This window comes from Dicentrarchus labrax, unplaced genomic scaffold, assembly GCF_905237075.1.
Source record: "Dicentrarchus labrax unplaced genomic scaffold, dlabrax2021, whole genome shotgun sequence".
In the NCBI taxonomy this organism is placed as follows: Eukaryota; Metazoa; Chordata; class Actinopteri; family Moronidae; genus Dicentrarchus; species Dicentrarchus labrax.
In genome coordinates, this window is record NW_026136715.1 from 12,584,993 (window position 1) to 12,610,902 (window position 25,910).

The 25,910-nt window shown below is 37.6% G+C and overlaps 1 protein-coding gene across 1 annotated transcript in view; it reads left to right on the forward strand.

Annotated features, from left to right (window-relative positions):
• opn7b (opsin 7, group member b) overlaps positions 1 to 22,726 on the forward strand; it is a 66,923-nt gene extending 44,197 nt beyond the window's left edge. Inside the window, exons 2-6 of the mRNA XM_051424940.1 lie at positions 5,675 to 5,762; positions 5,862 to 6,024; positions 7,143 to 7,270; positions 16,954 to 17,288; positions 17,374 to 22,726. Coding sequence (XP_051280900.1) covers positions 5,675 to 5,762; positions 5,862 to 6,024; positions 7,143 to 7,270; positions 16,954 to 17,288; positions 17,374 to 17,871 — 1,212 coding nt within the window. The 3' untranslated portion in view covers positions 17,872 to 22,726. The remainder of the gene's footprint in view (positions 1 to 5,674; positions 5,763 to 5,861; positions 6,025 to 7,142; positions 7,271 to 16,953; positions 17,289 to 17,373) is intronic.
• The last annotated feature ends 3,184 nt before the right edge of the window (positions 22,727 to 25,910 follow it).

A 25,910-nucleotide genomic window follows, 5' to 3' on the forward strand; every position in this document is an offset into this window, starting at 1 on the left:
GAAAATAAGGGAAGAAGCTCCTTTTGGTGTTGGAAGAAGAGCATGCTTCTGGATAGTGAAGGTGGTGTTAAGCTGGAATCTTCAAGGGAAAAACAGATAGTATTGCAGACTCAAGGGATGAGTGTATGTGTAAATATAAATATACAGTAATCTGTTTTCCAAATGTTCAGGAGAAACAGACTAACGCTTGTATAATGCTCTCTCAATCACTTTGCATTTCACAAGGGTATTCAATGATAAGGGTGTACAGGGTTGATGTAGGGTGGATTCAGGGTGGGTTCAGTATCACTAAATTTTGACGTTGTCCCATTGTCCTATCCGTCTTATGGGTAATCTCCATCATTCTGTTTTCAATCCTGTGCTTCTGACAGTTTCGGTTATAGGATTTCTTTCATCCTTCACTTGTCCTTCCTCATTGGTTCCAGCCTCCCATTCTTCTCTTCAGTCTCCACCTCCTCATCTCTCTTCAACAATTTTGCCTTCTCTTTCTATTTTATACTGTATGTGTGTGTCTGTATATGTCGGTATGTGTGCAGACTGCAAGTTGTAGGACAGTTAGGCTTAAGTTGTCACTGACGTCCTCTACGATGATTAGCCCAAATTCCACTATTCAGCTATAGGCTGACAGTCACTTTATGACTTTCCCTCACTCTGTGGAGCACTTTTTTCCCCCTTCTCAGTCTGATGGGGGTGAGCAAAGGTTTCTCCCTTTTACCCTGCTCCTCTGCCTCGCTCTCACTTTCAGTCTTGACTTCATCCTTTCAGACAGAGTGTTAATCCAGCCTTGCCCCCTGTACCCTTGACACTGCTGAGAGGATAACATACAGTAGAGGGGAAGTGGGCAATGATGTAAATAATTAGACAGGCAGGCAGACACAGTATAATCTGTATGTGCTGAAAGTCTTTATGACAGATATACTTCTTGTCCGTTCAAATCCCTGCGTATCCCAAATGTAATTTTTTTTTGGGGGGGGAATTAAAATGGAACTTCACTGATAATCAAAGTCTGATTACTTGTGTAAAGGCTTTTGTGGGTCCAGAGACAAAGTCTGATAAATTGCCTCAAGTGATGTCACTTATGGTGTCAGATGTTTGAACATAAAAAGGGAAGTGGCGTTAAAGTGAGTTATCAGGTCTCTGTAGCCCACTCCTCATCGCTGCTCGATGCTATCGGCTCAAGGCTACATTTGCTGCCACTAGCATAACACAACTGAATCTCTAAATAAAGTGTTGGTGGCAGAGTTGTGTTGTGGGTAATATAGCCGCCAGGTTTTGATAAGCAAGAAGAATGCACTGTATGAAAATAGACACTATCTCTGTTTCTACTGCATTTATTTTTATTTTTTTATTGCTTCTGACAATATTATACGAAAAAAATGTTAAAAGATTACTCCTTTAAGGAAAAATTGTCTTGTTTTCAAATGATACCACCATGCAATTTTAAGTCACTGCAACTGATTTAAAATGGTTTCATAAGCCCAGTAGTACGCTGGACTAAGCTCATGTTTCAAGCAATATGAACTGCATCACAAATTGAAAACAGATGTAATAACATGATGCTCAGGTCAGATGGAGTCTCAGTATGGGACAAAATCCCCATCAGTAATCATAAATGTGTGGAAACATATGTTACTTATAGGAGGAATACAGGCACCTTACAGCAATATCTGTATGGAGATATATTTCTACATATTTGTGTCCAAAGACTGCAGGGCAGATCACTGTTGTAGGTGGGTGGTTTTATGAATCTGTTAAACTTTACGAAAGTCCAACCGTGAGGTGAAGTCATTAAGGCATATAAAAATCCTGAAGGAATCCTGAAGTGAAGTCTAAGACAGGGGGGAAAATAATAAGTCAAAATAATATTTTATTTTCATATTTCCCTGTGGAGCAACTGAGATACTGAAGGGGCAACAAACTTGTGTGAGGACTTAAGCGTTGCACAGTTTATCATAGGGAATGTGAGACTGCAGGTCAAGTTGGATGAACATAAAAGCCAACACAAGACTAGCATATTTTTGCTTTGATGTTAAACATTGAGGACATTGACTCTGCTTAACAGGATTATACAAGACCACTACATGGAAACAGACTGTCACAAGACCACTAAGAGGGCAAAGAGGCATTCACACTAATTTAAAGACAAACAGTAGCATGGCTAGAGAGGAGCTGTCTCTAACCATGTTATTGCCATTTATGTCATGGAGTTGAATGGTAAATGGACTGTACTTGTACAGTGCCTTCCAACCACTCAAAGCACTTTTACACTATTACACTTCTCACAGGCTACAAAATCAGGAGTAGGACACGCAACCAGATGAGCTAAATGCATTTTATGCTCGCTTTGACTTTGCCTCCAGAGGAACAGCCACTGTCACTATCCACAGCGGACTGCTGAGAGTAAATATGACTAAAGCTGCTGGGCCTGATAACATCCCTGGCCACATACCACTCAGCTAGTTGATGCCATTACTGACATTTCACTGTCACAGGAGAGCGTTCCCACCTGCTTCAAGACAGCCACCATCGTCCCTGTACCTAAAAATTCTGCAGTATCTAATTTAAACAACAAAGTACTTTAAGAAACTGGTTCTCCAGCACATAAAGAATAACATCCCTGCCGGCCTGGAAGTTTTCATTCAGAACCAGCGGATCCACAGAAGATGCTACCTCCACTGCCCTCCACAACACCTACGTCAGAATGCTGTTCGTTGATTTTAGCTCAGCATTCAACACAGTCTTCCCTGTGAAACTGAGTGCACTCGGGGCCACACTCTCCAACTGGGTACTAGGCTCACAAACAGACACCAGAAAGTTCAGATCGTCAGTCGCACCTCCTCCTCTCTAGTGCTCAACACCTCCTGTTCACACCGTACACCAATGATTGCAACCCTTGACATGGAGACAAAACTGTTGTGAGTTTTTCAGAAGACACGACCATGATCAGCTGGATTTTGAACAGCAATGAGGAGAAAACATCACTAACTGGCATCGGCCAATCATCAATGATATTGGTGTGATGTGTGTTTTTTCTTTCTGTGTATAATTTTTGTATATACTTAGAGTAGCATAAAGGGAACGACGACCTTGTATAATATAACAATGACAGGGACCATTCTATTATTATAACTACTTCATACTTATAGTAAATTTTGCAGACAATACTATATTTTGAAAGCACGATTATTACTTGTAGTATTTTCAAATTGTGTTATCGGCACATTTAAGTAAATGATGTTAACAACATCATTAACTCCCAGAAACTTCACAATAATCAGAGGACTTTATTAATGTGTCATTTTCCCTATCTAAATGAACTTATATAGAAAATGTAGGACTAGAGAGAGGAAAGTCCTGGAGATGTAAACACATACTGCCTTAAATTCTGTTGAACATTTTAATTTGAAATCTGTTTTATGTATAAAATCTCTTGGTACGTGCGTATTAATACTGCTACTTTGGTGTATTCATGTTATTCTTATATCATATGATGTCTGTATTCTTCATAATATTAACACTTTTAGAACTACTTGTATTTGTGTGTGCAGTGTGTTCTATTTATATAACACATTCTTCATCCATGTGTGGAACTTATCTGTGTAATCATTGTCTGGTGCAACATCTTAAGTTCCCCTCAGGGCTTAATAAAAAATCACCATGTCCCATCCGTTCTCTCCACAGTCACACGACCTCAGTCCCACTGAAAATATGTGGGAACACAATCGAAAAGGGAAGCAGAGTAGGGATTTCATACACAACTTTACCTATGCACCGTGGGATATTTCCAAGGTGCATGGAGAGGAGAAAAAGTTTGAGATAGTTCAAAACTCCAGCAACACTTGTAGAGTACAAAACAACTTTCTTGTCACACCAACGTGTTTTGGCGCAAGCCAAATCCTGGCAACATTCGGAAAGGGAAAAGGTGATCTGATTATGACATCAAGACAAGACACTCTGGAAGAGTGCTGCAGTAATTTAGATTAGGTGTTTCAAACTCAAATTGGCTTCGAGCCACTGCTGGTATCGTCATATCATGGAAAAAAGAAAATAGGGAAAATATTTCCACTAAGAGCATAAAAAATCATCATCATTTTATATCATCTTTGCTTATGTTGTTAATGTTTTGACCTTGTGTTTTGTGTTGTTTTAATTGGTTTTATTGATATGAAACAACTATAAAACATTAATAATCTTGTAAAGTGGAGATACCAAGGCTGAAGAGTACATCCCTCTCTCAGAGTAAACCAGGAGGATTTGAATTACACAACTTTGAGCTATGTTATATATCTTTTATGCTTGGGCCCCTTCAGAAGTGGTTCTCATACTCCCCGCTTTGTATCATAAGGTGTAAACCCTCCTCATAAACTCAGGATCTCCCAATGGATCCTTTTATTAGTATACATCATCTCTCTGGAACTTTCTATGGCTCAAAACAGTGATGCAATATTTGATGCAATACTCAATATTTATGAGTGATGTTTCAGGGTGTGCAAAAGCAGGAAGAAAATGACTCATGTTTATTAGCCTATTATGTAAAGGATGCTGATTCTCTGTCAATCTAACATCCAGCATTAAAAAAATAATAACTTGATCACAACAACAACAACAAAATAATCTTACAGGCCAGATTATATTATAATGAAGTGGCCCCCAGGCTGTTTTCAGTTTGAGATCCTTGATGTAGATTCTCACATTGAGCAAAACAAAAAAAACACATGTATACTGATGCACCAAGCACATGTGATTAAGCAAACTGTGAACAACACTTGGGATAATTTATGAGAAAATTAATTAAACTGTGTAATGCTGTTTGATATCATTTCAGTAGAAATTAGTAGTCATGATAAATGATAAAACAAAGTAACTGTTTGAAGATGACTTAGAATCTAATAGATGCATACAACCCCCAACTCATAAACACAAGTACTTCCATTTTTCACAAAAACTTGTGCAGGATACCTGATTACAAGCTGTCCTACATGAACCAAGGCCACATCAATTCTAACAGGAAGTCCACACAGAATGATTTTAAAATAATTTCCTCTTTAAAGATAATCTCCTGAGTTTATGGTAATATGGATTTATTCACAAGAAGCTCCACTCTTAACCCCAGGTGATTTAACTTGTCTCTTCCCTTTGTTGGCTCACTTTAATCCGTAAGTAAAGGTGAAGACATTGAGTAAATATGAATACATTTATCCTATCTCCAATAAATTCCTTTTAAAAAGATTGCCTCAGCAGTTTGCCTTGGCCACAATGAATAGTGTATTGACAGCACGGTATGCTGTGTATGCAAATAACCACCTTGTTTGCAAATGAGAATGATTTTGACGTGAGGGATGGTATAGAATTTGTACATGGAAGCACCCTCTTCTCTTCTCTATTTTTTTTTTTTATTATGAAACAGAAGGAGGTGGAGACATGTAAATGTCCTTTACGATTTGTTATGTCAACACTTAACACAAAATTGGTGAAAGAGGCAGAGGGAGTGCTGTGTTGTGATACTGGTTCTTGTGCATTACAAGTGGTAGTAAGAGCTATATATCATTGTATACACATTTTAACAGTAGCTGTGGTCTGACCCACAAGTCACTTTGTGTTTTCTTCTTATCTGAGTTTTGGTGGATGTAAATTTGTAAGGTCTTTTTTCTCTATTTTTCCATTTTTATTCTAGATGGGAAATGCCTCTGAAACATTTCTGCTCTTGTCCAGAATATCAAAAGACAATGACATCCTCATGGGAACTCTCTACATCATTTTTGGTAAGTGATGTGTTTTTTTTCCCCTGAGGTTTACAGCTTTTCTGTCAATATGTGTTCAAATCCATCAGCCCTAATATATCCTGCCACTCTGTTTCACAGGTGTGCTGTCAATGCTGGGGAATGGGATCCTGCTGTTCGTGGCCTATAGAAAGAAGTCCTCCCTGAAGCCAGCAGAGTTCTTTGTAGTTAATCTGGCCATCAGTGACATGGGCATGACTATATCCTTGTTCCCGCTGGCTATCTCCTCAGCATATGCTCACATGTGAGTGACCATTCAGGTTTCTCTCGCCTTTCATCTATTATATTGTTATGTCATCTTCACATTTATATTCAAACGATGAAAAATAATAATCCTCACTGGAAATGGAGAGGAGTTTATCAGATACATTACATATACAAATGCCAAGATTCTCTTAAAGCTGGTAACTTTTAGACTCAATATTAGTCAAAATAGCAAAAAAACATTTAAAAAGAATTATGTATTTCTCCGCCAGTATAAAAACAACAATGTGGGTAAGTAGAAGGAGGCGAAGCCTTATCTAGATAAAATGTGTAGAAAATATATAATTACACTATAGGAATGTATCTGAATCTATCTTAGCTTTCTCATTGAAAACAGTTCCCTGCTACAGCCAAAAAAGATGCAATGAGAGCAGTGAGAGTGAACCAAAAGAAGAGTCTTGGCCATAAAACACATGTTGCTAAGGGAGCTGCTGATTATTCTCTGTAGGTTCATCACTACAAGTGACTCCTTTCACATGGTCACATTGTTCTCACACATCATTTGATAAATTGTTATTATGAAAACATAGATTATAGCCGCTCTAAGCTTTATAAGCAGTAGTGAGTGATTTGTGGACCCTGAGTTTCACCCCTCAGGCTTCATAAAGCATGCCCCATCTTGTAGGTGAGTGTCACTGAGGCTATCAGCAGCCATCCTCCCAGGGATGAAAAAGTGCTTCCACCTCCTCTGTTATAGTAATAATGTTATATTTAATATTCTCCTAAAGTGACTGGCTGGATCAAAGAGCACAGCAAATCACAGTGGAATTGGTAATTCATTATTTTCTAAAAAATTAAATGCACAAAAGACATGGCTGATGACATTTTGCAACACATGGTGCTTTGTCTCTCCCATGGCCTTCCCTGGTTTCTGCTCTGATTCCCTGAACATGCAGCTGTCATATGTGCCATGATTGGGTGAAAATGCATTGCTGCTCTCACTGCAGTTGTAAATGACCCGGGGGAAAGCTGGAAAATGTATTACCTGTGTCATCTACTGGGTGTGAATTGTGTAATGTACCAGAAGGATTTTGCAGAGAGATCCTATCAGGATGTCAGTAACAAATCAAGTTCAAAGATGTTTCTCTCTCCATTCAGGTGGTTGTTTAATAAGACGACCTGTACTATCTATGCCTTCTGTGGCGTTTTGTTTGGCCTGTGCAGTCTGACCAACCTCACTGTGCTCTCCTCCGTCTGCTGGCTCAAGGTCTGCTGCCCAAACTATGGTAAGACAACTTGTCTTTGTGCTTTAATTCATAAAAAAAAAAACTATATTGATCAACATTGTTGAAAACATCCTTGCTCCCTCCTGAAGCCAAAACCCTTGAATCTGATAGGAGAAATGTTAATGTAATGACGCCAGCAAGTCAAGGGCTTAAAAGATGATGTTCAAGGCCATGTTTTAACCTTTTAAACAGCAGGATATGCAAATAACAAGATGTTTACAAGGCATTTTAATGCACTCTCTTCCCTTTAATGTATTCCCCTGCAGGGTCTATCATTTAAAAAACTCACAAACCATCCAATTATTGGAATTGCTTGATTCCCTGGCTGCATGTTTTGGCTACATCGACACTGTCAGTGTTTACTAATGAATTTAACAAAAGAGTATAATGATCATTGAGCAGTTTTCAGTCATTTTCTTTAGCCAGTTTCATTACAGTTGTGAATAACTTATGTTAATGTATACAGACTAAATACTACAATTTCAGCAACTGTTGAAAGTGATTAAGGTCACCTGACCAAGCTAGAGGTGTGACTTTAGTGGTCAGGTTAAAACAAAGACTAACAGTGACTCTGTATTTAATCGATTAATGATAAGTGTAATTATAAGTTCCATCCTTTAGCCTTTATAAGCAGTATACAATAAATATTTTTTAAATGGTCTGTAACAAACTATAATGTAGTTAGAAACAGATATGTTAAGTGTAAATTGATGTTAAGTATTTTTTGTACAAATACATTAGTGTGTTGTATACACTGCTTATGAATGCTAAATAGGGGGACTTAGAGTGTTGCCAATAAGTTAATAAAGTTTTTAGTTTAGAGTGCAGAATTTGAGACATTTAAACCAAAGACTGGTGCAAGCAACTTCAGTAACAGAATTAAAAATGATGTGATTTACGTGCAACTTACATATTGGTTATGTGAAAATGGTTGACACGCTTTGTTATTACAGCTCTGTGTAAATTTAACAGGAAGTAGCACTCCCACAAGGATTTACATGTGTATTTAGCTGCAGATGAAGTACAGCCATGATGGAGCTTATACAACATGAAACACTTTTCCTTACATGGTCACTTAAAAAGCCTTCACTGACAGCATGCATAGAAAATGAGGTGGTTTAACTCAAGGTCTACATTTGAAATCCAGATGTCAAGTACACTTAAGGTAGCCAGAGAATCAAAATGCTTTTCAAGGCTTTAAATAGCAGCTATGTACACAGGGTACAATGATGTCAAAGTAAAAGAGTTCTGTTTTCATTATGATCCACTGGAGCTAAAGGTAAGCTGTTCTCAATTTACAAATCCACCAGGCCACAGTAGAAGAAAAACAGAGATAAATGTCAGGAATGACCATGGCCCCATTACACTTGTCATTTCAAGTGTCTTGTATCAGGATAAAATCATTACATTTGACATTGACTTATTTGACATTTAGCCACATAAATTTCTTTTGGCCACATCACAAAAGTCTCTAGGTACATGCAATTAAGAGTCAGACCTACTCCAGTCCAGACAATGGTGGTAATGCACCTGAAGCTGGTAACTGCAAAAAAGGCCAGAGGAAGAATTACTTCTGCACTTAACAGTTTACCAATTATAGTTTCTCTCAGGCCTCATTCTACAAGAAAATCAATTGCACTGTTAGTTAAATATTTTGCAGCCTCAGTTGAAATTGTAATAATAAATGTCAAATGCAAGGTGGAAGATTGGTGTACGGTGCTCTGTGTAGAATTCTTCTATTTGATTTCAATCTGTATCAAATGCTTCTTGGATGCATTTATACTTATTTTTGGGATATCAGATAGCTATCTGATCCACCCAGGACGTGACCAAGTGTAAATGGGGACATTGTGAACTTATTCAAAATGGTAAAAGCTGTATGACAAAACGATCCCCAACTCAATGTCTTTGTCTGTCACCTCAATAGCTTTTCCAGAGCCAGAGTTAGCACAGTTTTTTGGTGATGGGAATGTTGACATGCAAGGTCAGATTTATTGCTCAAGTCATATGCTGAGAAAACTCCATCCACTTATTGAAAACCCTGGAAAAGCTAGTAAGCTTTTAAATTGCTATTGTAAACATGTTAGAAAATTGTCCAGCAGTTCTGGAGCAACACTATCATTCATTTTGAGTAATTTTTGTCCACCTGGCAATATCCAATATTCACTTTCTTTTAGCTCTGTTTTTGGTCTCTACCAATTCCTGAGGGAAACATCTCGCTCTTTAGCTGCTACTATGCTTACCAGCTAGTTGCTTAGCTATTTGTTTCTGGTGTTTGGTGCTGAGCAGGTAGTGTATTACAGTCACTTTTTTTTTTTTAGAGCTATCAATGAGTAGAAACTCACTATAAAGCTCTGTGAAGCAAAGGGGAGCTGCAGATCTTATCTGTAGATTTGCCATTACAAGCAACCACTTTCACATTGTTGCATTGTTTTCACGTTGTCATCTGATGATGAAAATATAAATTATAGGCACTTTAAGTAAGTCTGCTTTCTTATATGCAGCAATGTTAATGAATAGTCAGTGTTGTTGCCTTACAGCATGGTTTGAAACCAAGTCTATGTGGGGTTTCCATGTCCTCCTGTTTGTGTAGATTTACACTGGATTTCATATTCCAGGAATGGAATTAGTTGCATTCATATTATTTTGCAGCAATAAAGAGTGCTCGCTGTGATAGTGTCAAAGCAGCACCAGACACCTCTCCAAAGAGGCCAAATGAAATGTGCCCAAAATGCAAATGCACTACAGTAATTCACAAAACTGTACAATTATCCTGAGAAGCAGTCTCAAAAATCATAACAACTTATGGAAAACAACAAAGAGGAGCAGAGGTCACAAGTTGAAACCAACCAACAAGGATATAATATGTATGTTTACGTTTTCATGAAGTGTTTATGTTTCTATTGTTTATGTTATCTAGTATAGATAAGATATCTAGTTATGTTATAGATATTAATGTTTTTGTAGACTTCATGGTAATAAGCAGTCGTATCCAGTGAAGATTTCACTGTTGTTGTCTGATGTTATTCAAGGGCATTAAGAGGGTCAGCTAACTCTTCACAACTAGGATTGTTTATATATGTATATAATGCTCTTTTTCAATGCTGGGATTAATTCCTCTCTCTCTGCTCGGTCTCACTCTCTCTCTCTCTCTCTCTCTTTCTACAAGTCTTACCCCCATAAACCTTTTTACTGGACAGTACAAGGAGCTATGACCTATCCATCCGAAGATCAGAGTGGTTTATGCACAAAAGTGAAATACTGCTTCTATATGGCCCTAAAATACAATGTTGAATGAAAGATTAATTTATTTTAAATGAAATTCACATTTCTGTCTGACTTACTGACTATTTTTGCTCAAGGACGCATACTGCTCTCACTTATGGACACATTGTTACAGTACTGGAAGTCTGAGACACTTCTGTTATCAGGCAGATTCACTCTGCTTCAACTCTGCAGTGTTTTGATGCTTTTGCATGTGAAGCCTTTTCACTAAACAATGGTGTGACTGCAAACTTTTCAAGCTGTACATTGCATAATTAATCGTTTTGACACTGAAGCAATTTAGGATTTATTTACACGATTTAGAGTCCATAGCTTCTTTTTTCAGTTAGGAAACATTTGATTTCATGCATACATCCCCATTAGCGATATGTTTCTATATCAATTGTAGCCATAGGTTAATTAAATTTCTTTCTTTTTTTCCAAAACTCATCAGTCACTCCTGATTTTCTCATTAAACCTGCATTCATTTTTTTTGTCTTTCTCTGAAAATAATTTGTCACAGCACCACTTAGCCATGATCATACATTGTATGATAATTAATGAATTATGCAATATATACAAATTGGCTCAGTTGACAGAAACTGCACATAATTTAATTTCACTCAGAAACACTATCGTCATCAACTCTCTTCACATCCATGCTCGACGGATGGATTCACATTTGTATGTTGCAGCACAGATTCTTCACTGCAGGAATCTGTATCCTGCAGTGAAGAATCCAGGGATGTTTCATTTATATGCTTCTCACACTCGTCCATACACACTGCAGGGGTGCACAAAATAGAGCCAATCTGACACACAATCGTATTCATAATGCCTGATACACAAGGTAAAAGATGCCTGAACAATGTATACTAACTGTAATAACTAGAAATAGCAGCATGCAGCAGAAGAAGCAAAGTGACATTGGCAGCTTGGATGAGTTATCAAACACAGCAGGAAAGATCTGATAGCAAAAATCAATTAAATGTCATGTCACAATTTAACTAATTCAGGCCCTAATTTGTCAACTTCCAACTTTAGAGTGCTTTGGAAAATTAGTGCAGGGGCTAGCAGCATCCGAATAGAATTAGAAGTTTATTCCAGACTCCAGTAGGTTCACAGATTTTTGCTAATAGGCACAGTATAATTGAAGTCAAGGCTGTGTTTTTAAACAGCTCATCTTGTCTGTTTACCAGAGGAACAGTCTATAATACGGAGTGTAAAACCCCGGAGACTACAAGCCTCACAAATAAAAGTGTTTGAAATGTAAATGAGCATAAATAATTACGCCTTTATGAGGCTTCCCTGCAAGGAACCTTGAACAAATGTACGCAGTTTGCTGGCACACTGTTAAACTATGCTGTCCTGCTTGTTTCTACGCTTATACAATCAAGCAGACAGCTCCCCTAGTCAAACACACACACATACATTCTCACAAATATACAATCAACAGGGACACACAGCATGACTGATGCAAAGATCCAGACAATAATTGCAGACCTGCACCTGCACCATCAGTTTCAGACCAACTTGTACCATCTATTACCAGGCACACTTACACAGGAGTTGGAATTGTTTAACTGTCACTGTGTGTCCCCTGTCATCCAGCATTGGTTTCTGCGTACTCTAGAGTGTCTAATGTGTATGTGGAATAAAAAAAAAGTCTGTTAATTGGTTAACAGGTCACTCCAGACATGTAAAATAATTAACACTGTCTGATGGTGCCTGAAAAAGCTAAATGTTATGCCTAGTTAATATATGGTTACAAAGTAATTTCTAAAATTAAGATGAATTAACATTTGGTGTTTTACAGATAAAACTGTATCTGTAAAGACAAGCACTAAGAAAACAGCAACAACGAAACCAAAATATAGCAATGCTCACTGCCTTCAGGTGGCATTAAAATGGCAGCAGCTATCATTGTCTGTAGAGTGGGACATCAGAATGTACACATAAAGGCCAAATTGCTGCTGCTACTTTTTCTCTGTAAGTGGAGCTCATTGTCATGTGAATAAGAGGTCTGAAAAAGTTGATTTTTCTGTGTGAAGAATCAGCAGTCTGTCAAACTTGAATGAGTAGATGTATGAGGAATAGAGTGCTTGCATAAACATTAGAAAATAAACATGTAGTGTTGGAACTGTGTTTATGGAGTAACACCAAAAACATCAGCGGATCAGGTTACTGGAGGGATGGAAAGTAAAAACCATGATAACATTTATGGGTTGCTGACACAAGGTTTAGTTTCCACATGTGGAGTTATTATGGAGAGGTTATCACATTCACTTCAGTATGGGCTACTGTATCACAATAAACGTTCGTTAAATTTAATTAGATGTGTTGTGAATATTGAGACTCCTTTAAATCAGAATTAAAATGGTTAGCATTTTTTAAATGTGAAATAGTTTCTTTACTGCTTTAAAAAAGAGGAGAAATATGTAAGAAACAAATATGTAAAAAGAGATCCTACTGGGATTATTATTCAGAGCATGGAGTCTACACATATTTCTTCATAGAAGTAATGAGACAGCAAGCTAACATAGCTTTTTATTCTAAGTTAGTTAATTGCATTGCTCTTTCAAACAATTCTCCCAGGATTTGTCCATCTGGTTGAGTCTGAATATTAGAGCTACAAAATGAGACAGAAAGATCTGCCTAGACTTGAAATCTTGTACATGGGTCAGGGACGGGTTAAAATGTTTCTCTATAGCAAGTAAAAATAAACACATGGTTAAAAACCATTCCCACAAACCCTTGTGAAAATTAAACCATTTTGTATACAGTTATGTGCTCACCTAAATGAAACTTTATGTCATATTCCTGCTGAAATGTCTTTGAGCACAGCACTAAAGAACACCCTCCAAGGTGCAGCCTGATGAAATAAACACATAGGTAGCAGATGGGGCATTGGGGAGATGAGTGCTTCTTCCTTTCTTTATTTTATTAGTTATTTTCAGAACCTCATGTGGGTATTTCTGTTCTTAATGAAAGTAGTAGAAGTTTTCAGATCCTTTACTTGAGTAGAAGTACTTATACCACACAGTAAAAATACAACAAGTAAAAGTCCTGCAGTCAAAACCTTACTTAAGTAAATGTATGTATTATCAGCAAACTGTATTTTAAAGTAAAACTAGTCATTATGCAGTGAAATGGTTCCTGTCAGTGTTTCTATGATGTTTTTGGATTAATATTACTGCTGCATTAGTGTATGTAGCATTTTACTTCTATACATGATTAAGGTTGTGCTAATTTTAACTACATATCTCTGAAAAAATTCATGTGCTCAGAAAAACAGCATTGTTTTCAGATTTGTGACATTTTCCAGCTACTCCAAGAAGGTTTTAAATCATTTATTTTAAGATGTAGGAGAATTATCTCAACCCATAAAGGAACACTTAAGCCTTCAGTTTATCGCAAACATTCACTTTCAAAATCACCACACTTTGAGATACATGGTTTCTGTAATTGTAATCTGCAAAGTAACTACAGTAAAGCTGTAGATAAATGTGGTGGAGTAAAAACTACAATCCTTGCGTCTGATATGTAGTAGAGTAGAAATATAAAGTTGTGCAATGTAAATATGAAATAATAAGTAAAGTACAATTACCTCAAATTTGTACTTAAATACAGTACTTGAGTAATTGTACTTAGTAACATTCCAACACTGGTAAACGAACCTATGCTGTTTGGTTTAATCTAAAGCCTCCGATGACGATCGAAATTCATCAAACATAAGACACGTTCTTAGTAAGAAGACTAATGTCAGGAGGGAACTGGGATTTGAATAGTAGAGAATGAAGAGGGGGAGCTGTGGAATTGCTTTACAGTTAAAGAGGACTGACTTAATGTGAACTGAAACCAGGATCAATGTGGGGTATTTGTCCTGATGTTAAGTGTTATTGGCTGTTAAGTGTTACTGGCTGTCAATCAAATGCATTGGATCACAATCTGGTGTATCTATCAAGCGTAATTTAATAATAAAACACTAATTGAGCATCTACTTTGACAGGAATACAACAGACAAGCAACTGGTGTATCTGTTCACAGTGCAGCCAAACATGCTCGTAATGTTTCAACAAAAAAATAAGTCTACAATAATTTTTCAACTGCGATTTGATTTCATCACCTCACAGCAGTCTTTCTGAGGAGTTGGAGGTTCTGCTTCAGTTCTTCATCTATCTGTGTCTTCTTTTGGATGAACAGTCATGGTAACCACAGTGACAAATACTATACATTGCATTTCTTTTCTCAGCTGCTTCACCTCCATCTCATGTTATACCAGTTTAATGCTTTTAATGTGAATTAACAGCTGTAGATTCTGTTTGCACTGACAGTAACTGAATACAGCTGATACAGCGTAAATAGAAGAGCAAACAGTAAACAGTGGTTGTTTTAAATTAAATAAAATTAGGCTTGATTACATCCTGTTTGGGCCTCTTCTGTGTAAGGGCAATTTGAAACCAGTGCAGGAATACCATGCCCCACCACTAACAATAAATAAAAACAATTAAATACAGAGGTAATTACTTACTGAACTACTGAATGAGAATACATCAAAAAGGCTATTGTAGAAAAGATGCTAAGCGTAAACTGTTTCAAAAATTTGGTTTAATTTATTAATTTAAACTTGAAGCAGATCGATCTGCCATGATTTGACCATCTACAGTTTCTTATAAAATAAATAAATAAAATAATATGCCACATGTTACCATAGATCTCATGAAATTATTATGAATTAAAAAAAAAAGGGAGAGATGGCATTGGCTCAATATTCAGCGTTGAGGTATCAGAGCATTAGGAGAAAAAACGTTGCGTGCAGCTCTATTTCAAATGTAAGAGCACATGTTTGAGGGATTCTGTTTGTAATTGAGTTCAGCCCTCTGTGAAAGAAGTGCTCAGGTTGAATCCTTCATGTGCCACTCAGAGAGCTGGAGAGTTCAGTCGGCGAAGGGACACTTAATATCAGATGAAAGCTATCTGTAATGGTTAACCAGCCTCCTTTCCCTGTGCCATGCAGTTCAGTGAGTGCCACAGGGCCTAATCACTAACCCCCAGCCTCAGTCGGCAACTGTAAGAGGGGCTGACATCCAGCTGAAGAGGCTGTGTGGTATCATAGATAAGGCTCCCTGTGTTCTCCTCCTCACTGATTCCACACAGAAGAAGCCCTCGTCCAATTCAATTACAGTCAACAGTTACAGTCCCCTTATTCACATTCAGGCACATGAGGCTGATGTCAGCTGAGTGCTCCATGACTACATGCGACTCTTTAAAATGAATGAATGTCCAATGTTGTATACTCACCATTAATAAGTTAAATTAAGCTTTGATAGAGTTAAAATACAAAAAAAATATTAGAATTAGACTGTACAAACATTTCATATTGTACCAATAGCCTCTTGTGGAAAAATAATTGGCTATTGACTGTGGATTTCATGTGCCACATCATCCATAATTGGAGTGGTGAGTGAGATCAGAATAAGATAAAGCATTTACAATAAATATTAGAATGTAGTAACCCTCCTGCTCCCTTTCTGATGACTTTGTTTATAATAATAATAATCTATTAGTCTATTAGTTTCTTAATACAACTCCAACAATCAATGAATTAGCAAATAAATCGTATTGCTATACAAGTACAATTCTGGTACAAATATAAAATGGGCTAGAAAAATGTCACACTATCACCATCACACAAAATTAAATCAAATAAAATCCTCAAATAAAGTGATTCATCGGATTAAATTAGTTTTTATTGGGATTTGTCTGTTGCTGTTTGTATGTGTTGTTCAGATCCTTCTATGCAAGAAATAAACAGTCAGTACTGACAAACAGTGGTGACTATATTTCCTAATATGAGGTCTTGTGTGTACAGTGCTCAGACTACTCGACTAGTGTTTTTTTTCCACATACTTCTGTAATCGCCTCTAAGGAAACATACTTTGCAGCAACTTTCCATACATACAGAACAATGTTTATATTTGGCTCCCTGGCATTATGAACATTGTTAACTTCACATGTCCATTCCTGGGGGCCGTGTTTTCTGAACATGCCTGAGGTCACGTCAAAATATGCATAGGCTGAAACATGGGACAAAAAGAATTAATCTTTTTATCCATATTCTCTGTAGAAAAGTGGTTCATTCTTTTTGTCAAACTTACCATTCTATCCTAGGTAAATTTCTGATCAAGGTGTCACTTACTGGAAAATATCATCCCACTCCTTCCTCCTTCTCTCCTCTTTCTCCTCCTCACTCATTGCCTGTTATCAGCATCAGGTAACCAGATTTAATATGCTTTAGTAGCATATTGTTGCTATGTTGTTGTTTCTGTATCCATCCTCTATGTCCTCATCTGTCAGTAATCACTCCCCCAACTTTCCCTCCTCTGCCTCTGTCTCTACCCTGCTATGCTCTTTCTCAGGTAACAAGTTCTCCTACTGCCACGCCTACTTACTGGTTGCTGGGATCTGGTGCTACGCTGGAGTTTTTGCTATAGGTCCCCTGTCTGGCTGGGGAGAGTATGGGGCAGAGCCTTATGGTACAGCATGCTGCATCAATTGGCATGCTCCCAGCCAAAGCTCTGCAGCCATGAGCTACATCATTTGCCTCTTCTTCTTCTGCTACATTGTGCCCTGCACTGTCATCTTCTTGTCTTACACATTCATCTTAATGACAGTCCGGGGCTCCCGTCAAGCTGTGCAGCAGCACATGTCCCCACAGAACAAGATCACCAATGCACATGCACTTATTATTAAGGTAAATGCATAGGTTCTCTTTCCAAGATACTATATAAGTAAATACATGTTAACGTGACAAATGTATTGTTTGTGTCTCTTTTCAGCTGTCTGTGGCAGTTTGCATCGGTTTCCTGACAGCATGGAGTCCATATGCCATTGTGTCCATGTGGGCAGCATTTGGGAACTCAGCAACTGTACCACCCATGGCTTTTGCTCTGGCAGCTATCTTTGCCAAGTCCTCCACCCTTTACAACCCTGTTGTCTATCTGGTCTTCAAGCCCAACTTCCGCAAATCCCTGTATCGGGATGTAGCCCAGTGCAGAAGGACATGTGGATGTCTGTGTCAGCACAGCTCTGTACAGAAGGGAACTTGCATGCAACTGCATCACAAAGAAGAGTGCAACTCCACAAGGTTGTCAAATGGGCTGCCGGAGAACCACAGGACCTGCAGACACTGTCCTTTCCCTGAAACAGTCACTGGTACCAGAGAAAACTTTACAGACTGCAGCCCCCAGCAGACTGCCAGGATACTTAAAGGATCACTACATAGTGAGGTGGCTGTCAGTCAGCTCTCCAATGAGTTGCAGAGCGACTTCCTATAGAGAAACAAACATTGGCAGACACCTTGCAGGTGAAAAAAAAGGAGGGAAAGACGGCTGGTTGTAAGGTTGAAAGACACAAGTTGCAAGTTGGGGAATAGGGAAAATGTAATTAAAAGCAAAATGCTTTTATTGAAGGAAAACATTTTATAACTTTAAAGACTAAGAACTTCTCATGCCTCAAATATGTGATACTGCCAAAAAAAAAATGATCACAATGTTAGCCAAACATACAGTATGCAACAACAGATGTGTACATCAATATTTCATCAGGTCAAATTAATCCGCATCAATAACTATCTGCTCACTTTTGAGACTGAGAGCCCATGGAGTTACAATGCAAATCAATTCAAGCCTGATTTAAAAGGAGGAGCTGATATTGAAACTTTTTAGTCTATAACCTACATTTTATGTATTTATTACAAGTACTGTATTTTATGATTTTTTTTATTTGATAGGTATTTATTAATGCATGCCTATTTAAAGGACCACAGGGTTGCTGTTGTTACATCATAGGAAAGTAATTTTCCTCAGTCTCCTGATTGTTGATGATACATTAAGAATCTCAATGCTCAAATTAATTTAACTACAGTGTGTCAGGCTCTACATTTGTCTAAATTAACCAGACCTGCTAGGGGGTCAAGAACAAAGCACAGATTTGGCTTAGTGAGCCCATTGTTACATGTGTAAAAAATGAACTTTTAGCCAGGGGGCGTTGTATTGATTCCTCTGCAAATAGGAGCTGGAGTTGCCAATGTCAATTTTTCTAATCAGCTGTGTTGCGGACAGAAGGGATGACTGAATTATAAAAGCAGGATTTAAGCTAACCAAATCTATAACACTCAATAAGCTCTATTCTCTCTTAGAATAGTCTATGTGGAGAGCTCTAGACAGAAATAGGACGATCATATCAAATAAACTACATATTTGAAAATTGTAGAAAACATATGTTGCATTGTAACAAATGCTGAATAATATTCAAATATCAGTTGCTCTACCTGCATGACACCCGGGGTGGTGGATTTCCAGCCATTTTCTCTTCCAAATAAGGCTTTGTTTAAAACAAATATAAAGCAATCTGGCATCCTTCATCAGGCTACTATTTAGCAATGTTTTTTCTTTTCTAGATTTCATCAATTAACTTGGGCAGTGTGTTATCATTACTGACAGGAGTGATGACCAAACCTAAGAAAATAAGACCCAAAATTGTAATAAACTGGAATGATCCTTTAAAGTCAGATAACCTTTAATGAAGCCTGTTTGTGTGTGTATGACAGTGAGAAAAAGGAAAATCATGTGGTTTATTTATACTGTATGCGTTTATTTTTCCAATGTGCCTCTGTGAGCGTGTGCTTTCATGGGCATGCTTTCAAGTACAAATGTGCAGCTCCTGAGAGAAGCTAACAGTATCAGCAAATTCTTTTGGGTCTGACTCACAAACAACAACAACAAAACAATAACACTGAAATGGGCTTATTAAACATGTTCCTTAAGCCATTATAACAAAAGGGGAGAAAAAAACTCTATGTCTATGCATGGATATAGGCCACTTGCCTTTAGTGCTCGTCTTGCCTCCTGGAAAGGAGAGCGCCTGTTGTTCAATAAAAGGATTTGTAATATGAGAGACACAAGGCTTTGCCTCAGCACCTGCCAACATTATTCCAAATAAAAAATGCCCAGTTAGCATAGTTGAGTTTAACCACAGTGTTTGTCCAATGAGCAGTTTTTCCCTGGCAGCATAGGTCATCAAATGAAAGTACAAAAAGACCTGCCATGGACAAGATTAATTAGATCTGGTAGAACGCGTGTTGTGGTTGAATTGGCATGCCTCTCATGCCATGTCATGATTCCTTCCCTTAGCATGTAGAGAGGGACTATTGCAATTCTGTGCAGTTTTCACAAAATACCTTACTATAGAAGCAGTTCACTTTGTCATGAAATCATTTGCTGTTAAGTAATGCATAACACCATGTCAGCACATGTGATGTATTCTGCTACTGGTTGCACTTCTCAAATTACTGCTATAACATTGGTAATGACGGCTTCTTGAAGAAATTGAAACTAAACCAACATTGCCATCTGAACCAATAGCCCACTTGGGCTTTTTCACACAAGCCCTGGAGTTAGACCCTTGTTAGCTGAGGGCTTATAGCTCTGTTAGATGTGAGCTTCATCTGTTAGATGAATTGCGCCACAGTACTTATGCATTGATGCAGAGGGCTCCAGCAAAAAACTACGGTGTCATCTGTCAAAAACCCTGGCTTAGTTTTTGCTATAATGAAGCAACGCACTAAACCCCAATCTGGAGCATAATAATCGTTATTCCAAGAAAACAGATAAGATTATTTGAGGGAACCAAGGTTTGAGTAAAAGCAATGGAACATTTGTTGTCAAACAAGTCATATGCTGTGAAACTTCTGATAATATAAATCCAGAGCTGTGATGCTCAAGTGGGAATCTTTAACCTGAGGCTAACTGCAAGGTGAGGTTAAGGAAGCTCCAGACTTTCCGCAGGCTGACACTTGTGCGTGTCAAAGCCTTACTGCTGTGAAAAGAAGCACCGTTTGCAAATACAAACAAGCCTTTATACTGACAGTTAATGATTCTTATCAGGATGTATGAAACAATACTGTCAGCTTTATCTGTTTTTCATCCAACAACTATTGTATACAACTGCATGGATGTACAGGGTAGCAGCTCAACACTGTTTCTTGCTCTGTAACCTCCAGGGTGAACACATGGGTGATATTGTCATTAGCCTGGTAACTGTTTATAGTACAGTTGTTTCCCTGGGTAAAACTACGTGATTGTACTTGCACCTACGATGTGTGAGAGATGTTACTGGTTTCTTGTAAGATTTCAGAGAAAAAGGGTGTACGAGCTGAAGAATCTGTGAAATGCAGGAAGTATTTTCTGCATGTCATGCTGGAACCAAAGGTTACTGACACCTTTACACTCACTGTCAAAGCCAAAATGTTGTTTTGGACACTCATATTTTTATACCAATATGCAGGTTACCATTAAGAGAACACACATATCAAAGACTTCCAGTCCTGTGCTGGACAGGCTTTGTTTAGCCCATACTCTTGGGCAAAGATGGATGCACAAACCAGGAAACATAACTGTGAAAATCTGATTCTGATGTCTCTTTTTTCTATTCTGTTCTACTCAAGGAACAAATATTGCACGTACCTGGGTGTATATTCTGAATCACTTGCCATTCCCACCTAGGTTATTTCCACTGGCTTTACTCATTTAAACAATGTGCATATATTTATCAGATGTCAGGGATTTCATGTAGACATTGGTTTGCATGTATGTATATAATGTGTACGTATAGATGCCAAGTTTAATTCATATATTATCATGAATATCAGCCTAAATGTGTAAACAGGAGAAGGAGAAACCTCTTGCAGTGTCTTGAAATGGGGGGGTTTATTTTTTGTTATCTCAGCTTCTGACTGGTGGCTTTGGAAGTGTTTCCATAAACGTTTCCTATTATGAGGCTTTAGTGCAAAACAGCTTCAAGGTTTGTGGCTTCCCTCACTGCAGCTGGAATCCATTTTCCTTTGAGGTGAGAAAAAGATAAACTAAGCTGAATTCATATCTTAACAGCTAGATAAGTAATATTACACAGCCAAAATACAATGGCCTTTACAGCTGACTATTATTAATTGAGCTCAATTTCCCATGATGGCGTTGTTTGGTTTCATAGAGACACAATAATCCAACAGAGAAATTGTATCTACTATAATGTTATGTTTATGCAGCTTCTATGAAGGTGACTGTTTCTACCTCCCAATTAATCATGGAATGTATTTGTGGCTCTTGTGAATTAGAGATGTGCAGCATTTAATAAGAAATAAGTAGCAGAAGTGTTTGATGTGATTATAGTCACTTGGATGAGCAGTTTACAGCAAGCAAGCTTAATTACAGATAAATTAAAGTGCTGATATGTGGGAAGTGTGCATGAAACAGCTCGAGTTGAATGCAATTATCTTTTGCCCTTGCATCAAGAAATCCTCTGTTGTCACCAGTACAGTGTAAGGCATCATATCAACACTTTAGTTAAACGTGCCCATCTCAACTCTCTTTCCTTCCTGAAACTTACCTGTCAAGAAGCAGCCTGGAAACATGACAAAGACTTTAATCCCTTTTTAGTCATGAGACTGAATCAGCAGAAATTTCATATGCCGTATTTATAATGGTTTATAAAGCACTCACTGAAGTCTTCAAGCCTATACTGGGTCTGAATGATATGATAAATCCTATAAGTACTGCTGTCTATATGTCTGTGCTAATCCGCTGTAAACAAAGTTAAATGCGATCAGGAGGATGCAAATAGAATCTGAATCTTCTGACTGCAGCTGGAGAGCAATGTCTTTGTATGAATCCCTATTTTCCTTTTGTCTTCTGAAAACCAAACACCCTATCCTCAGGATATTTACAATTTTCGACTGCACTGTATTATGCTGGCATATGTAAATACAAATACACACACAGGTCAGGAGTTTTGCAGACCCCCAGTTTCTAAGACACAAACCAGGCTGAATGTAATGTGTTGTACATATATGTATGTTAATATATGGAAACGTATCTATCTATCTATCTATCTAGCTATCTATATAGGTTCAGAAATATTATTACATTATAATTATTGAAGTTATTATTGTTCTGAGTGAAGTTTCAGATGCATTGTGAAAAATGTTTACATCTTTTGGTATTTTTTGTTTGTTTGTTTAAAAAATATTGAGGATTGTATGAAAAGTGTTAAATACATCTATCCAAGGACATGTCATTTGTTCTTGGGTAAAACTGAATGATTAATAAATATAATTCAGGATTCCATGAATGAGAATATCGCTGCTTTTATGTTCCCTTCCTGTAATTGTTTTAATAGTTGTTAAATTGTTTTAATAGTTAGAGTATGACTCAACATGTTAACTATGAAGAATGGCAAGGCAGCTAACCCATCACAAAACAAGAGTTTATAGCCATGATAGCAGCTCTGAGGATGCAATGCTCATTGTAAAGAAATACAAAATTAGTAGATAGATAAACCAAACTATTGGACAAATTACATTTTTATCTGACAATGGCGTGTGAGCTTCACCAAAATTAAACTGAGAGATTAGTCTGCACTCAATAAGGGGTTAGAAGAAAGTTTGAGAAACACTGCTGTAACACGCAACTACAAATCTAGCCTTTCATTGCAGTCCATAGAAAAATTATCAAGACAACCTACACAAGAGCAAAATTCAGGGGATCACTTGGATTAGTGGACTTCAGCCTCTGGGAACCATGGATTTATGTACACACATTGTAATTCAAATTCAGAAATCAGCAAAGCTTAAAACTATCCAGTATCTATACAGGTGTGGTGTGTAACATTAAAGAAGATAAACCTGAAAATAAGAATCGTTCTGTTTTCATTATCTTAATGTTCCTGTTTTCATCTACAGAGAGCAGGTCCTCTTCTAAGGAATCTGCCATGTTTCTACAGTAGCCCAGAATGGACAAACCAAACCATGGCTGTAGGGTTTCTCTCCTACATGCTTGGAAGTGGGTTGTGAGGCAAGAGCGTTGCAATTAGCAATTACACTGCTAGATGTCATTAAATCCTACACACTGGTCCTTTAAAGGGCCACATAACAAAAGGTTTGTTGTCCTTTATTAAGTCGAAACCCCCCACAGCTGAGCAGTGAAGCATGTACAGAAATGCCTAAAATGGATTTGTTTTGTGTAAAAAATGCATTCAAAAGTTCAGCCACAGCTTGTATCAACATTAAAAAACACAAACCTGTCGTTTAAGCTTCAAATCATTTAATGGCCACTAGGTGATTTTTATGAATCATTAGAAAAACCTCCAGCTTTCCTCTTGAAATACAAAGTCAACACATTTTCTTTGTGATATGTTTGGATCTCAACAATTAATTTCACTGATGTGTGACTTGGTGGCAATTTTAAGAATCCCTTTTTCATTAAAAGATAGATTCACAGTAAAGCTAATATAAGACTTCAGCTGTCTGAATTAGCCAAACCAAGCGGATTTCTTTCAAACTTACAGTGTAGAATACAATTCCCTCTTTGTGTTTCCCAAGACAGTGGGTTTTCTGTTCAGCTGTGGTGGAGGGATAGTAAAACAGAAGGGGATTTTTGAACTAAACCAACTTTAATTTTGGTAGATACCCACTTTATTTGTCTAATTCAGACTGCTGAAGCCTCATATTTGCTTCCGATAAACTTGAAGTGAACTTAAAATGTTTTTTTTTTTCACAGAAAAAGCCCTTTGTTCCTTCACTTATGAGGGATATTTTATTGGCTAGAAGAGGAAGAATGATTACAACAAGTAAAACCTGTTTAAATTTTCATAATATGTGTAATTAGACTTATAAACATTACCTTTAGGGGAATGTTAAGGCATAAAAAGAAGTACTGAGGTGGAGATCAGCACATCATCACAGTCAATTGCTTTTCCCTTCCTTGTGCCTACCCATGTTTTTCTACATTATGTACTGGATGTGTACACACATTCACACACACAGTGCCTTGCCGGGCATGGATTTTTTTTTTAATTGGTTGGTCTAATTGTTTTTTGTCACAGTGTCCTGCAACTCTAAAATGAGGCTATTGATTGAGATTCATGAATGTTTCCTGTTGCTTGGGAAAGTTAACTGTTACTAACCAACCTTTACTCAACACAGCTGCTCTTGCCACTTTACTGTAGGTGTCCATATGTGCTCATATGTTCTTGAAACAGGTAAACAATTGCAAAATGTATAATCAAGAAAAGAAGAAAGAAAGAAGAAATATGGTCCACTTTATTTTTTATTATATGAATGAGTGGTTGAATCAATAATCTCTGATGTGAAGCAAAACCATTAGTATAACATAATAGGCTTTAGTGCAGAATGACCTCAAATCATACACTCAGTCCTAATTTTGAATCACAATGTCATCAATATCTCTGACCTTGAACCGACTGTGGAGGGAAACCTTGTTTTTCCACTTCATTCATTGAGCACATCAAGAAAAAGTACATGCTGCTGCTGTTTCTGCTCTGCAACCGTTCCACTCGCTTTGTCCTTGCACACCTGGCCTACTGTATTAACCCCACTGATTCAGATGTAGTGGAGAGCACTTACACTGTATGCAAACAGATGGACATGATCTGGCTGCCACACCTTAACAAGATGTCCCTGCTGAACACCATCTGCTGAAATATCTTCACTTTGCCAAGCCTGCAGTGGAGCAGAATTTCAGTACTGGGAGTTGTGCGGCAATGTGAGCTGGACTGCAGCAGTTAAGCATAAGTTTATATGTCTATCATAAATCTGTGTGATTGTGACTCTTTACTGGTTTATCAACTGGTATGAAAATAGAAAAAAGTAGAATACGTATCTTAGTAGGACAGTATCTACCTGTCTTTACCACAAATTAATGTCAGGAACAATGTAGAACTGTTAAGTTAGGTCAGGAAGCAGATGATATCCATAAGCACAGAGCATTAATGCCAGCACTGTCATACCTGCAGAAGGACACTAATCCCATCATTCATTGTCTGCATTGTCAGCATATCTGATTGGCCCTTTACGGTCACAGTGAAACTGCATTCCAGTGAGGAAGATAATGGCTGACCTTGCTGTGTTAACACAGGTGTGCATACATTTGATAAATACCAATTTCCTTGAGTGCACAGTCAGTTTAATTTTCTGATGAAATATATTCCAATGATCAGTTACAAAGGCTGTTTTGTATTTCCATGAATAAAATAATGAAGTTAATCTGGTAGTTAGTGATGTTCATGATTAATACACAGTCACATCAAATTTACTGAAATGTCACTGCTTGTGATATTCTTCACAGCTTCATAGCTTCATTCATTTTCTAGTTACACTTGGTCTAATATTTTATCTTTGTTTATAATGTCCCCTGCGTTCTGTTTTTTCCTGGACCTACTTCCACTTCACATAATGGGAAAATGTGTCTGTTGGGACCTAAGCCAGGCATTCATTGCCTATGGGCAGACTCCCTGAAAACAA